General features: G+C 34.2%; 1 protein-coding gene across 5 annotated transcripts in view; it reads left to right on the forward strand.

The window, feature by feature from the left end:
• Positions 1-16,192, forward strand: part of AKAP6 (A-kinase anchoring protein 6) — a 464,720-nt gene that overhangs the window by 408,524 nt on the left and 40,004 nt on the right. For all 5 annotated transcript variants that reach the window (XM_059181873.1, XM_059181872.1, XM_059181875.1 and 2 more), the window contains one exon: positions 2,646-2,861. In XM_059181873.1, coding sequence (XP_059037856.1) covers positions 2,646-2,861 — 216 coding nt within the window. The remainder of the gene's footprint in view (positions 1-2,645; positions 2,862-16,192) is intronic.

Raw genomic sequence — 16,192 nt, forward strand, 5'->3', positions numbered from 1 at the left:
CATTTCTCTGTGCATAGTTTATCATGGAAATAATGTAAGCTACTGATTCTAAGAAACATTACCAGCAAATGCATTGGTTTTATTTAGTAGGTGTTTGTGATTATAAATAAACATGTATATTTTAATAGTTGTCATAGAAACCCATTTATGTGGAAGAATTATATTTTATCAGTTTTATCTCCTAGATATAAAAAAGCACCAAAAAATATGTTGACAATTTAAAATTCCCAATTTCTACCTCCTTTTAAAGTAGTATTATTTCCCCATGTGCATAGAAGATAAATTATTAATCCAGGTTATAGACTTAGCTCTTTGGATATTTAAAGTAAAAAAAAAAAGTAAGATTGTGAAGATCCCAAAATTAGATAGTGAATATTAACGTCCCATCTAATCTGATATTGAATGTCAAAAACAGCTTTCACGGTTTTTAAACTACCTAGACTGACTCACGTTAAGATGTGGGTTGGGGATCATCTGGATACTTAAATACTGGATACATTCTAGATACTCATAAAAAAATTATGGCTAATGACCTTTATGAAAAATTCCCCTAGTGATCTCACATGTCCTGTTTCAGAACTCTGAAAGTGCCTGTGAGGTGTATGAAGCTCATCAGGACTACTTTGTAAATGTTACCAAGGAGGCTGTGCTAACTCCACACTTATAGTTAGTGCTATCCATGGTGAATTTTCATTTGGCTAAGAAACATTGTGACTTTTTGCTGGGTTGAGGAATGCAGTTATTAGTCTAGTCAACTGCAAAGAAAGTTTTGTAAAATCCCATTTTATGCCATGGAAATAACACTTTTGATTTTCTTAGCCCTGTATTTTAAACAAATTTATAGCAACACAAAAAGGAAAAATGAAATCCTCAATATTCATAGTCATAGGACTCATTTCAACCAATTTCAGCTGGCTGTGTTATTATCTTGAAGTGTTAATATGGGACCAAAATTTGGCAGGAGTTAATTTGGCTTGATAGTTTGACTTACTCAACAGTTCTAGAGCAAGAGAGGAAATTGAAGGGGGTGGTGTGTGAGAGAGGCAGAGAAAGAGACATAGAGAGAGAGAGAGACAGAAAGAGAGAGAATCCATTTAGGAATGAGGAGGCAGCAGTATTGGAGGAGGGTATGGAAGCAATGCTTTTTGCTCTAGTAGGCCCTCAAGTTTTATCTTCAGATATCCAGCGGTCCTTCTCAATCAGCTCTGAACAAATGAATAAGATCAGTAAAGAAATTTGTCAGACCTGGTGGTTATATCAAGAGCTATGTAGGGAAGTAATAATGAATGCTAGGAAAATAAATAAAGGTAAGTTCAGGAAACATAACTAAAAATGCTGCACTGGTAAAAATTGAATAATAAAATTCCTAGTCATATTTTGCCATAAATAGAGGTTTGGGAATTTGTCATTCACCTTATTTAAAATTCAGAAATATTAAAGGTACAGTGTTCTCTCATTACAGAAATAATAGAATTTCAGCTATTACTGAGTTAGGGTCATTTAAATGGCTAGAGCATGTATTATATCAATAAGCGGGACATCTGTATGAAATGTCCACCTGCTGATCTACTACCGCTCTGTGCACATTTCAGTGAACTGCACTTAATCATTTTAAGACTTCTTCTAATGAAGCCTTATCTAGATTAACATTTTAAGCACAAATACTTTTAGGCATTAAAACTCTCACACTAAATGAAATTGCATTGTCTTGTTTACCCTTGTTGATTAATAAGCAATCTGTTAACTGTTAGAGCAGTCCAATTGTAGCAGTCGAAGGAGATTAGTAATTCCGTGATGTTTGTGGATATAATCATCATTTCTCCTGAAGGCTTTGAATTAGAATATCACTTACACACTATCCGTAGGCAAAGAAAAGATATAATATTTTTAGACATGTGTACCCACTATTTTGCTTGAATCGTTCAGCTTAGGGTCACTGCAGCAATACAAATGCTTCTGGGGGCAAAATGCTATTTTGATGCATGCATATCCTTCTTAAATTGTGTGAATGTCTATTAAAAGAAACAGCAACCAACAAATAGTGCAGTAATAATCCAGTATCCTAATTTCTGTTTTCGGAACATTATTGCTTTGTTAATCAAGCTTCGGAAGAGAAATGTTGCTTATCCTTTTTTCCCCCAATAATAGATGTTATGTATCAAAATTCTTGACAGTCTTATTTAAGTTTTCCCCAGCCAGTAGAAAACTAAACTTTTGGCTCCCAAAAATTGAGGAGTAAATTTGGGAACATTCCATTTCCATTTGGAGCACTTTTCTATCTTTTTTGTTTCCTGTCACTTTTTATCAAAGCATGTCAATCTATTTGGCATTCACATGACCTGCCTGATTTATTTCATTAAGTTATAAATTGTTAATCAACTCCATGTCAAGGTGGAACCCAGAATTTTAGATGGACAAATCAGTGAAAAAAGGGAGGAGGTATGGGGTGCAACTAAATTCTTAGGCATTAGTTAGGTTTCAACAGGAGGTCTCCAATCTACAGACAGCTCCAGAGCCCTTCTTGTCTTATTGTTCATAGCCGAGTATATCACTACAATATGAAATTATGGTGAAACAAGGCATTTTATGTTTTAGGGAATTCTGCTCTATAAGCACACACGGATTGATCCCTCTCTCTGTTGCAGTCCCTCTGTGGTGAAATCAAGCAGCGACGCCGTGGAGTGGCCTCCATCCTGCGATTATGCCAGCATCTTCTGGATGACCGGGAGACTTGCAATCTGAACGCAGACCACCAGCCTATGCAACTGATCATTGTAAATCTTGAAAGAAGGTGGGAAGCCATTGTCATGCAAGCTGTCCAGTGGCAGACCAGGCTACAAAAGAAGATGGGAAAGGAGTCTGTGAGTGATTTTTTTTTTTTTTAAAGCATAATGGGCTCTTACTTTTCTCTGAAAAAAAAATTATTTGGGGGCTTGGAAAATGTATTCATCTTACAAGTGGTTTTGCAAACCAAAGAGACAGATACCTTCAGCCACTCAATGAAATTCCATTGACATAGCACAGAGATTTGCCTATGAATAAGACATGTTTCAGTGTATCTCATTGTCTTTAAAAAAAAAAATCTCATGAAGATTTTCCTTAATCTTACCAAACTAAACCATTAATTCCTTCACTCATTCCTTCACCAATGATATTCTTTAGTCATACAGTGCCCTATGAAGATATTGTTAGAAGGTGGCTTTCCACTCTTATAGCATGTGTATGCTGTAATGTGTATGCTCTACAGATAAAGTATACTGCTTCCCTTTCATTATGTATGAGTTAATACTATTTGTACAACAAACTCCACTGTTCCTTCTTGGAGCTCCTTCTGATGGAGGTGCATTGCTGAGAGCAAGCAAGTTTCCTCTTCGAGTTTTAATGCAGTGTTCAAGGTAGGGGTAGGGTCCCTTCTAAGAATTTTCCAAGTTAATTGTAGGTTCAAGCTGTTGCTACATGAAGGAAATAAATGTGACTAGACTTGTTTGATAATAATATGGAATAAGCCCTTGTCCAGAAAACCTTCATATCCTTAACGGAAAAGGTTTCTTGATAAAACAGTTGCATTCCTCAAATGACCTAGAAGTTAGTGTCCATTAGTTGAAGGCATAAGTGTCATGTTTGTCTTACATAAATGAAGTCCATGCACACATACATGCATATGTGGAATGGGAAGTTTTCCTTATGTGTTTATGTTATTAGTTCCTTGTCTTTGGAATGTCCAAGATTCAAAATTGAAAAATCAAATGTAAAAATCTTGCCACAGATAAAAAAGCCTTCTCCTATGAATTCTAATTTAAAAAAAAAAAAGCATTAATATTTGCTATCTGATGCGTTTGGTATTGGGACTGAGAACAGAAGGGACAATGAATCAGGAAGCCTTCTTACTCTTTCTGCATCTGTAGCTATGTTGAGTCTAGGGGGTGATTTTATCCTTAACAGTTCAATTTAATTGTTTTGAGCTGAAGTTGTTAAATTTCTTAAGACTTCCAAGTTATTACCAGTAATCAGAGTCTATATAATTGGATGTCTTTTCTTGAAATGTTTGTTTTGAAGCTATTTAGCTGGAGTGTTTTCTTCTTTCTTTCCTTCTTTCTTTCTTTCTTTCTGAGTGTTGGGAAGGGCAAAAGAGGTTATTTTTTTATTCTATAGTTTGACGCCTCTAAGCAAGGTAGTGACCATAATAAAACTTACTCAAAAACCATCTGCACTTGGAGAAGCTTTGACATTTTGGAAGCATTCAAACTGCTTTGGAGGAGACAAAAATGGCTTTCTTTGGGGATTTATTTGAAATCATATGATCAGGGATACAGGACTAGATCTCTGTGGACTAGATGTAGACATTTTTATCCTGCTTCTGTGGTAAAGGTAAGCTTTCACTTTAAAATCCTGGCTACTTCTTAGAGGCTCAAGATAATACATAGAAGTGGATATAAATTGCAGATAGAGGAAAGTCTTCCCTTTTCTTTAAGTTAGCTGCTGAATGTTTAGGTTGTTTGGAATGATGGAGGTAGCAAATAGGGTCTTCTGTGCTAAACAAGGTTGAAAATGACTGTCAAGAAAAGGATAGAAGAGAATGGGACTAACGCCAACAATACAGTAAGCACAGAGTACCTTCCAAGTTGGAGATATTTCTTGCTTCTGATCTCTGTTGGTTGGATGCAGAGTCCAAGCTGCTTTGACAGGCAGGCAAGTATTTGACCATTGTTGGTGGCTGCTGATGCAGAGAATCAGAAGTCTCTAAGTGGTCTGTTTGCTCTTTATCATATGTCCCCACCCTCCTGCCATCCCCTTCTTGTGTACAGGGACATTCATTGCTAGGTTTCCAAGGCCTGGGTCATACTTCCATATGGTAGATGTTTTAACAGATATTTGCTGAATGAATGACTACATGCTTTATTTTGTAAATTTTGTTTTATTCTGGCAATTGGTTTAGAGTTATATTTATATTCATTATCAGTCTTCATATTCCCACAAAATGGCTTTGAGCACTGTTCCATTTCTATAGGAATATTCACCTTCATGAAATCATGAAAAAACATTCTGACCTATCTTTTTGTCTGACAGGGACAATGTTTCCAAGTTCTAAAACATGATCGAATTACCTCATGGTGTACTCCTTTCTTCAAGTTAGTTCTATATGAGATATTAGAAAAGTGGTTCTAAACATCTGGGCTAGATTCTGATACTGAGAATTAGAAGCTCTGATTCAGTCATTGCATTATAGGATTTTCTTCATTAGCCACTTTGGAAATAGCTTATATAAGAGATGCCACTTAATTGTACATGCAGTGCTCCTTCTTATCTATTTACATATGTTTGTGCGATGATTTGATTACTATTAGTCTTCTCCACTGGTCTGAAGAATGCAACAAAATAGCCAATTTCTGTTCACCATTGCGTTTCTAAAGTCCCACATAGTACTTAGGACTCAATAGGTACTTCATAGAATCTGTTAAATAAGTGAATTTTCTCTAAGTGATGGTCTATAGTAGTCAGTGTTGGATATTCAGAAGTAAGTAAGATTTCTTCCTTCTTCTGAAAAAACATACCTAGAAAGATAATACAAACGTATAAATAACTATAATACTAGGTAATATTCAAAGGTAATTACTGCATTCCCTCTTATAGTTAACACTAACAAAGATATGGAAAGCCTTTCTACAATATTCAGAAAAATTTAGTTAAGTGTATAAATGTCAAACAAGCTTTTCTATGACCCCTAACTAGGTAAATAATGAATTTATTTATCTCTTTTTTATCACTTGCAAGAAAGCAGGAGATCACGTATTAAATCCCCCAAAACATCTTTCTAAAACCCTTATCAAGATTTTGAAATTGCATAATTTTTTGTGTGTTACCTATGAAATTGATCTCTGTCCATACTTTCCAAGCTTTAATCTAATTTTCATTTGATTTTTATGTTGTTGTTGTTGTTGTTTTCCTAGTCTCCTCCCTTCTTTATTTGTGAGCCAAAGAAATTTGAACTTTGCTCCTTTTACACCTTTCATTGATTCAGGCCCATTTCTTGTGGGACAATACTATACATTTTTATTACCTTAAGCCATCCCAGCCACCAAAATAGCATTCCAAATTTATTATGTATTTATTATAGAGAACCAGGATTTTTATTATTTTAACAGTTTAAATATCACTTCCTATAATAGATGAAAATTAAAATGTATAAGACAGTCCACAGTAACAACAATAATCCCTACCAGTAATTTATAAATCCATTCAGAACAGTGTTTCCTAATTTTTGGTCGAGAGACAGTAACTCCCTGATGAAGGCTATAGGCCTTCTTCCTCTTAAAATACATTAGCAGACTTCCACTTTCAGCCAAGATAAAGTGAGGGAGTAGATTACCCTCATCCTCATACCTGAAACAACTAAAAACCTGGAAAAAAAATCACAGTTTTTAACCTTGAATATCAGACAATGAAGACATGTGAAATGAATGAAGTGATACAATGGTTAGTCAAACATCTGCCTAGTGTTTCCAGAGCACAATGTACAGAAAGGATGTCTATGCAGAACTTGGAGTCTCACTGAGTAGAAGAGACAGGTCTGGGAGTCTGAGGAGGCTGAGGCAGCTAAAGTTTCTATAGGACAGAGTACTAAAGAGGAGGGAGCTACAGAGAGAGAGAGAGAGAGAGAGAGATTGAGAGAGAGCTGTAGACATATGCAGGTCTTAAACAGAAGAAAACATCCAAAAAAAATTACAGGGAACAATTCCTGGAACTTACATATAGCTGGCAATAGTTCTTTTTCCCATCAGTCATAGGAGAAACCCTCATGTTCACGGAGCATGTGCCAGAGTATTAAGAATGATTTTGCTTTAGTAATGGGGCAAAATTAAGACTAAATACTGTTCTAGTATTGCCAAAAAACTGTTAAAGCAAGAACTGAAAGAATCAAACTCTTTTAAGGCACCTGGGTGGCTCAGTTGGTTCTGTGTCTGACTTTTAATTTTGGCTCAGGTTGTGATCTCAGGGTCATGAGATCAAGCCCTGCCTTAGGCTCCATACTCAGTGGGGAATCTGCATGAGATTCTCTATGTTCCTCTCCTTCTGCCCTCTTCCTCTCCACCCACCGCCTTCTCAAATAAATAAAGATTTAAAAAAAGAATGAAACTCTTTCAAAGTCATTTAACTGCACTGATACAAAATTCAAAAATGTTTATAAGCATACATGTCTCCAGGATCCATCAAAGTAAAACTTTTAGTATCTAACACCTAATGAAAATCAATTAGTATTCAAGAAGCAAGTAAAATATATTTGATAAGAAGGAGGAAAAAATTAAGCAATATAAGCAGATCCAGTAATGACACAGACTATAGAATTAATAGACAAGAACATTGTGAGTTATTTTACTTGCATTCCATATGTTCAAGAAGCTAGACAAAAAATATTGCACTTATTAAGTAGAGACATTGAAGATATGTGTCTAAAATCAAACTTCTACCCATGAAAACTGTAATACATGGTTTATGATGAAAAATACATAGAATGGTATTAATAGCCAATTATATATTGAAAAAGAATTCATAAACCTGAAGACAACAGTAGAAACTGTCTAAAATGAAACAGAGAAAACAAGACAAAATAGAAAACATGGCATCAGTGAGCTATGCAACAACTTTAAGCAGCCTAATAAGTAATTGGAATCCCTAAAAGAAAGGACAAACAATTTTGAAGAAATAATGGCCAAAATTTTCCAAATTTCATAAAACTATAAATCCATAGATCCAGAGTATAAAAAAACCTAAGACACAATAAACATGAAAAAAGCTACAACAAGGGACATCAGAATCAAATTGATTAAAACCAGTGATGAGAATATCTTCAAAGCATCCAGGGAAAAACAAACATTTTTAACAGTTATAGCAGACTTCTTTGTCAGAAACAATGCAAATCAGGAGACCGTGGAGCAACATTTTTTATAAAGAATTGAAAGAAAATAACAACCAAGAATTCTATACACAGAGAAAATAGTCAAAGAGGAAGATAAAAATGGTTTTCAGACATCAAAAGATGAAAAAAATTATCACCAGTAGAACTACATTACAAGAAATGTTAAGAGAAATACTTCAGGCAAAAGAAAAATGATATCAGCAGGAAACTTGAATCCATGCAAAGAAATGCTAAGCACTGGAAATGGTTATTGTGTGGGTTAATATGAAATATTTTTTGTATTATTTAAATCCCTTTAACTGATAATTAGTTGTTTAAAGTAAAACAATAACCATGTATTGTGGGATTTATAACACGTGGAGAGGTAAAACTTATGACAACAATATCACAAAGGCTAGGAATGGAACTATACTGTTGAATGGTTCTTATACTACATGGGGTATTGTAATATCACTTAAAGATAAACTGTGAAAAGATAAAATTTATACTGTGACTCTCTAAAAGCACAAGAAACCATAACTAATAGTTCAACAAGGAAAATAAGATAAAATCATTAAGAAACCATCCACACAATTTAGGAGAAGAGGAAAAATGGGACTAATGAACAGGTATAACAAAGAGAAACAAGCAAGATGGAAGATTAAATCAACCACATCAGTAATTCTATTAAATACAAATGGACTAAAAACCCCAATTAAAATGCAGTAATTGTCAGATTGGATTAAAAGAAAAAAGCAAGATTGAACTATGTGTTGCCTATAATAAACCCACCTTACGTATAAAGACAAAATAGGTTAAAAGTATGGGAAAATATACATTAAGCAAATACAATTATTAATAGTAAATAAATTAGATTTCAGAGCAAAGATATTTTAAGATATAAAGACATTTTTAATGATAAAAATGCTAATTACTCAAGAGGACACACCATTAGAACATTATTTATATTCTAATAAAAGACCTTACACAGGTCAAAAGCTGATACAAAGGAAGAAGACAGGAATACACAGTTTTGGGTAGAGATTCTTACAGAGCCTTCCTCAATAATTGATAGTACATGCAGACAGAAAATCAGTAAGAATATGAAAGCCATAAACACTTCATTAACCAACTTGATCTGACATTTAAAACACCACATCCCACAACAAAAGAATATACATTCTTTTCAAATATACACAGAACATCTACCAAAAATGACTCTTGTGAGCTACAGAATAAGTCTTAATTTTAAAAGGGTTCATATCATACATAGTATGCTGTCTGCTTATAATGGAATTAGTTTAGAAAGAAATAAAAGATATGTTGATAAAATCATCAAATATATGGAAACTAAATGGCATGCTTATATGCAATTCATGGAGCAAAGAAGAAATGCAAAAGGGAAATCATAAAATGTTTTGTACTGAGTAGAAATAGAAAACAATAATAAAATTTGTGCCATGAAGATTTACCATTAAAATAATAATCTAACTTTCACCCTATACAACTAGAAAAAGAAGAGCAAATTAAATACAAAGTATGTAGAAGAAAGGAAATAAAGATCAGAGCAAAAAAATCACTGAAATTGAAAACAAAAATAATAGAGAGAAAAAAATAAATAAAACAAAAAACTGTTTTACTGAGAAGATAAAGCTCTATCAAGACTGAGCAGAAAAAAAGGAAAAAAGAAACAAATTGTCATCAGGAATAATAAATAAACATCACTGCATATTCTACTAATATAAAAGAATATGAAGGGAATATTATGAATAATTTTATGCCTTTAAATTCAACTATATAGATAAAAAGAAAAACTCAAAAGTTCCAAGCTACCAACATTTATTCAAGAAGAAATACACAACCTGTATAGCCCCATATCTGCTAAATAAATTGAACCATCAGTTAAAAACCTCCCTACAACCAAAATCTGGGCCAAAATGGCTTTAGGGATGAATTCTTCCTAATAGTTAAGGAATGAATAGTACTATTTTTTTTGCAAAGTCTTCCAGAAAAATTTAAAAAGAATACTTCCCAATTTATTTTCTGAGACAGTATTACCCAAAGACATTATAAGAAAAGTACAGATCAATATCCCTCATGAATAGAGATAGAGATTCTGAACAAAATTTTATCAAAGCAAATCAACAATTTATAAAATAGATAATACATCATGTCAGTGTGAGGTTTAGAAATGCCAATTTAAAAAACTCAATGTAATTCACCATATATATAGAGTAAGAAAGGAAGACTCTAAGATTGTATTGGTGGGTGCAGAAAAAGCATTTAAGCATTTATTTAACATATTTTCTTATTAAAAACTCAAAACCAAAGAATAAAGTAGAAGCTTTCTCAGTTTAATAAAGGGCATATACAAATAATCTAGAGCTAACATATTTAATGGTAAAAGACTGAGTGCTTTTCTTTTAAAATCAGGTACAAAGCAAAGGTGTCCATTTTCACCATTTCTATTCAACATTGCACTGGAAGTTTTAGCCAGTGCAATAAAGCAAGAAAAAAAAGTAATTAAAGACATTCCACTTGGAAGTTAAGGAGTCAAATTATCTTTACTCACAGATTCCATGATCATCTATGCAGAAAATGCTATCAAACCTCCAAAAAAAGTTCCTAGAGCTAGTAATGGACTTTAACAGATTATAGTATACAAGACCAATATACAAACATCAATTGTATTTTTATGGAATGACAATGAACAACCAGAAATTGAAATTAAAAAACAGTATCATTTATAATAGCAGCAAAAACATAAACTACTTAGGGAATATCTAACAAAATATATGGACACCTATACTCTGAAAACTACAAAATATTACTGACAAAATAAATAACTAAATGAGTGATGAACTATACTCTGTTCATGGATCGGAAGGCACAAGAATGTTAAGGTATCAGTTCTCCCCAGATTTATCTATAGGGTTAGTGTAATTCAAATGAAAATTCTAGTAATGTTTTTAGTAGAAATTTATAAGCTGATATCTAAAATTCATATAGAAATACAAAGGCACTAGAATAGGCAAAGCTATTTTGAAAAAGATGTATAAAGTTGAAGCACTTACACACCCTGACTTCAAAACTTACAATAAAGCTATGGTAGTCAGGAGAGTATAGCATTAGTGTCAAGGTCAAGAAATAGATCAATGGAATAAAACAGATATTTCAGAAATAGAAAAGCACATAAATAGTTATTTTTTGAAAAAGATACAAAGGCAATCACAAGGGTAATCTCTTAATAAATGATCCTGGAACAATTGAATATCTATATGCACAAATATGAAATTGAATTCTGAATTGTACCATATTCATAAAATGAATTAAAAGCGGATCATACACCTAACTATAAAATTTTAAAAAAAGAAAAGAAAAAATTATAGGGTAAAATCTTTGTTACCACTGGAGAAATTATGAAGAGTAATGAAGAAGCTTTTGGGGATGATAAATATAGTCATGATCTTAATTGTAGTGATAGTTTTATGGGTGTATTCAAATGTCAAAATGTATAAAATGGTACATGTTAAGCTGTGCAGTTATTTTATATCAATTATACCTCAATAAGACTTTAAAAAATACATGAGAATATGCAGAGCTTTGTATGTAATTACGAATGTATTGATTACCCTGAAGCCTGACAGTGAGTATCCTTGCTTTAAGTAAAAAATATGGACATTACTTTTCTGAAGGACCAAGTAACAACAATAACAATAATAATAATAGCTTACAAAATAACACTTAATAGGTGTCAGGAACTTTTCTGTTAAATGTTAAGTAATTTAAGACTTTTTAAAAAGATTTGTTTATTTAGAGAGGGAGAGAGAGAGCATGCACACATGTGCATAGGCAGGGAGGGGCAGAGGGAAAGAGAGTCCTAAGCAGAGTCCATGCTGAGCATGAGCCTGACCTGACAATCTCAAGATCCTGAAATCAGTCACTTAAGACATTTATTTGTTTGTTTATTTATTTATTTATTTAAAAGATTTTATCTATTTATTTGACAGAAAAAGAGAGAGAGAACACAAGTAGGCAGATCAGCAGTCAGAGGGGGAGGGAGAAGGAGAGGCAGGGAGCCCAATGCAGGGCTTGATCCCAGCACCCTGGGATCATAACCAAAGCTGAAAGCAGATAGATGCCTAACAGACTGAGCCACCCAGGTGCCCCCATTTAAGACTTTTAATAACCATATGATATATGTACTACTATCCTCTCAGTTTTGCAGAAGAAAAAATTGAGGCAAAGACAGTTTCAGCAACTTTTCCAAAGTTCCCTGGCTAGTTTGTAACTGATCTGGTTATTCAAACCTAGGCATTTTGGCTCCAGAGTCCTTGTCCTGAAGCAGGATCCCAAGTTGTCTCCCTAAGATGAGGCCTTTTTTAATGATATGAATGTTGCATGTGCATCCACTATTGTTTTAATTAAGTAAATTAGCAGGAGTTTTATAAATACAAATCAAGCCTATTGGATTTTGAATTTAGGTCATCCCCCTTTTCCATTACAATGTAGGAAATCATGGATCAAATTTCTCTATTATCACAGGTGATGTATGAAAAACCTGGGGCTTTTTCTAGATTTTATTTACTTATGAGAGAGAGAGAGAAAGAAAGCACACATGCTTCTGAGTCTGGGGGTGGAGCAGAGGCCAGAAGAGACTCTACTCTGAACAGGGAGCCTGGACTCGGGGCTCGATCCCAGGACTCCAGGATCATGACCTCAGCTGAAGGCAGATGCTTAACCACCTGAGTCACACAGGTGCCCCTGAAGAAGTTTTAATTGCCAAAAATTAACCATATCTAACTGGTCTGGGAAAAGCAACAATATAGAGGACTTTAAAAAAGAACTAAGCAAGGATTTTCGCTTTCAAAGTACTAGGGAAAAAGTAAAATAAGAAAATTTGGACTACCATGTGAGTTAGTTGACCACTGATATTTCATTGACACTTATTTAAACATTTGCTATAAGCACTTGAGTATTCTTATTAATTCACACATGCTTCAAAGAAACTCCTGACTTTCATGGAATTTGTACTAAGAAGGCCAGTTTTCCAGTTGTTTGTAGTTGATCCAGCATTCAAACCTAGGCATTTTGGCTCCAGAGTCAATGTCCCAACAAGTCAGATTTGGTTTTTTTCAAATGCCATCTCAATAGATATTTACCAGATAAGTTCAGTCTAATACAGACCAGTTCCCTCAGGGGAGCCCATTGTTGCTAAAACAAAGTTTCATACTTGGTGAGCAAATGTGTTTCTCACTCGTGTTAATTTTTTTGATGGTCTGTCAAATACCCTCTAAAAAGTTAAGTGGTATAAGTGTCAGTCATAAGTTATACAAAGGGTGGGGCAGTTGTGGTATGTGCTAGCCATATTGAACCTTGTCTTAGTCCCTGGGTTACCACTTTTCATCCATTGTCTCATTTAGTTTTTGTAACAATTGTACATGAAGAAACTAACATTTTGGAAAATGAAGTAAATTACCCAAGATCATAGAACTAGTCAGTGGAGGAGAAAGATCTGGATCCATACATATGTGAGTCTGGGACTTTGAGCTCTTTCACAGCTCTTAAACAGTTTATTGATAAAATTTCTTGCCTCACCTTCCCCCCTAATAGTCTTATTTTTCCTTTATTTGGAAACTTTCTGGAATTCTTTTTTATATTGAATACAAGAAGAATCATATAAACAAATGACAACACAGTAATTTCCATTAATATACTATTTTTTATTAATTGGTCAGTCCTAAGAATTATTGAATGCTGTGTTAGAGATCTGAAGACTCAAGCTAAATTGGGTTTAGTTAGAGAATTCCATTTGAAAGTAAACCCAATGCTTCTCTGTATTATTATCTTTTGGCTCTTGTGTAAAAAAAGATTTGGATTCATTGGAAGGAATACATGGATAGGGTTAAGTATTAGGATTATTTGGAAAAAGTAAATCAAACAATGAGAAATCACTCAATAAAAAAAGAAAAAACTTGAGAGGAAAAAAATTTCTTTTGAAAAATTGAAAAGTTTGAAAAATAAAGTTTAGATTTCAGCAACATTTAGATTTCAACATGTATTTTTGTGAATGAAATGCTGTAGATAAGTTCATCATATGTCATCATTCCATATTTTTTACTCTGAAAGTATTTCTAAAAGTAATAGGATGAATTCCTTGTAAAACTTTCTTGAGTCTACTGTTGAATCCAAAGACAAAAATAAAGGGGAAAATGACCTAAGAGTTAATATATGCATGATGTTAGATGGAAAAGGACTCAGAAGCATTGCAAGTACAAGGCTTTCTTGATGTTGATTTGGAAACAAACTCTGGGATTCTGTCATAAATATCTCTGCTCGGCCAGTCTTTAAAAGCTGTAGTAATCAAAACAGTATGGTACTGGTGTTGCGGAAAATCTGAAGCAACTGAGGAAACTCAAGTGGCACACAGGAAATCAGGGAAAACTTAGCTTTATGATCACTGGCAGACCCAGTGGGATCATTTCCCAAAGGCTAAGCACCCAACAGGGTTAGGTGTGAGTTTTTATGGTTATGAGTGACAGGGGTCTCTCAAGGCCAAATGGCCCCTTCATGTGGAATTATAATCTATGGGAGGAGGCCTCTCAGGAGAGTGCTAAATCACCCTAGGGACTTGTTTCTTTTTCTTTTCTTAATCAAACAGGACTGGCATGGGCATCTGGTCTTTTTTCTTCTGCCTCAGCAAGAGCAATGACTTGTTATCTTATCTTAACCAAATGGGATGGCCTTTTGGTCTTTTCTTCTGCCCCAGCAGGAGCAAAGGGTGGGGGGGCAGGGGACGGGAAGGGGCTGGGGTCTGGGAGTCTCTATCTGCCTCACTGGCACAAAAATAGACACAGATCAATAGGATAGAATAGAAAGCCCAGAAATAAATCCATGATTATATGGTCAATTAATCTTTGATGAAGGGGACAAGAATATGCAATGGGAAAAAAGACAGTTTCTACAATATATGATGTTGGGAAAACTGGACATGTAGCTATATGCAAAAGAATGAAACTGGACCACTTTTTTACACCATACCCAAAACCCAAATCAAAATGGATTGAGGACCTAAATGAAACCATAATAATTCTAGAAGAGACCACAGGCAGTAATTTCTCTGACATTGGCTGAAATAGTATTTTTCAAGATGTGTCTCTTGAGACAAGGGAAACAAAAGCAAAAATGAACTATGTGGATTTCATCAAAATAAAAAGCTTCTGCACAGCAAAGAAACAACCAACAGAACTAAGAGATAGCCTATTGAATGGGAGAAGGTATTTGTAAATAACATATCTAATAAAGGATTAGTATCCAAAATATATAAAGAACTTCACATAAGTCAATACCAAAAAATCTGACTTAATAATGTGGAAGACATAAGCAGACATTTTTCCAAAGAAGAAATCCATATGGCTAACAGACACATGTAAGATGCTCAGTATCACTTATCATCAGGGAAATGAAAATCAAAACCAAATTGAGTTACCACCTCATGCTTGTCAGAATAGCTAAAATCAAAAACACAAGAAACAGCAGGTGTTGGCAAGGATATGGAGAAAGAAGAACCTTCTTGCACTGTTGGTGGAAATACAAACTGGTAAAGCCACTGTGAAAGACAGTATGGATGTTCCTCAAAAAATTAAAAATAGAACTACCTTATGATTCAACAATCACACTATTGGGTATTTATCCAATGAATATCCCTATTTCAAAGGAATATATGCCCCCTTATGTTATTGTAGCATTATTTACAATAGCCATATTATGGAGTCAGACGAAGTGTCTATCAATAGATGAATGGATAGAGACATCTGGGTGGCTCAGTCATTAAATGTCTACCTGTGGCTCAGGTCATGATCCCAGGGCTCCCTGCTCAGTTGGGAGCCTGCTTCTGTCTCTGCCGCTCCTCTTGCTTGTGTTCTCTCTCTCTCTCTCTCTGACAAATAAATAAACAAAATCTTAAGAAATAGATGAATGGATAAAGAAGGTGTGGGATAGATACATAATGGATTTATCTATATATAGATATACAATGAAATATTATTCAGCTATAAAAAAGAATGAAATCTTGCCATTTACAACAACGTGGATGGATCTAGAGAATATAGAGCTAAGCAAAATAAGCCAGTTAGAGAAAAACAAATACCATATAATTTCACTCATGGGTGGAATTTAAGAAACAGAACAAATGAACAAAGGAAAAGTAAAGAAAGACAAACCAAGAAATAGATACTTAACTATAGAGAACAAACAGAGGGTTACCAGAAGGGAAGTGGTGGGGGGATGGGTGAGCTG

Source organism: Mustela lutreola, chromosome 7, assembly GCF_030435805.1.
Source record: "Mustela lutreola isolate mMusLut2 chromosome 7, mMusLut2.pri, whole genome shotgun sequence".
Classification (NCBI taxonomy): Eukaryota; Metazoa; Chordata; class Mammalia; order Carnivora; family Mustelidae; genus Mustela; species Mustela lutreola.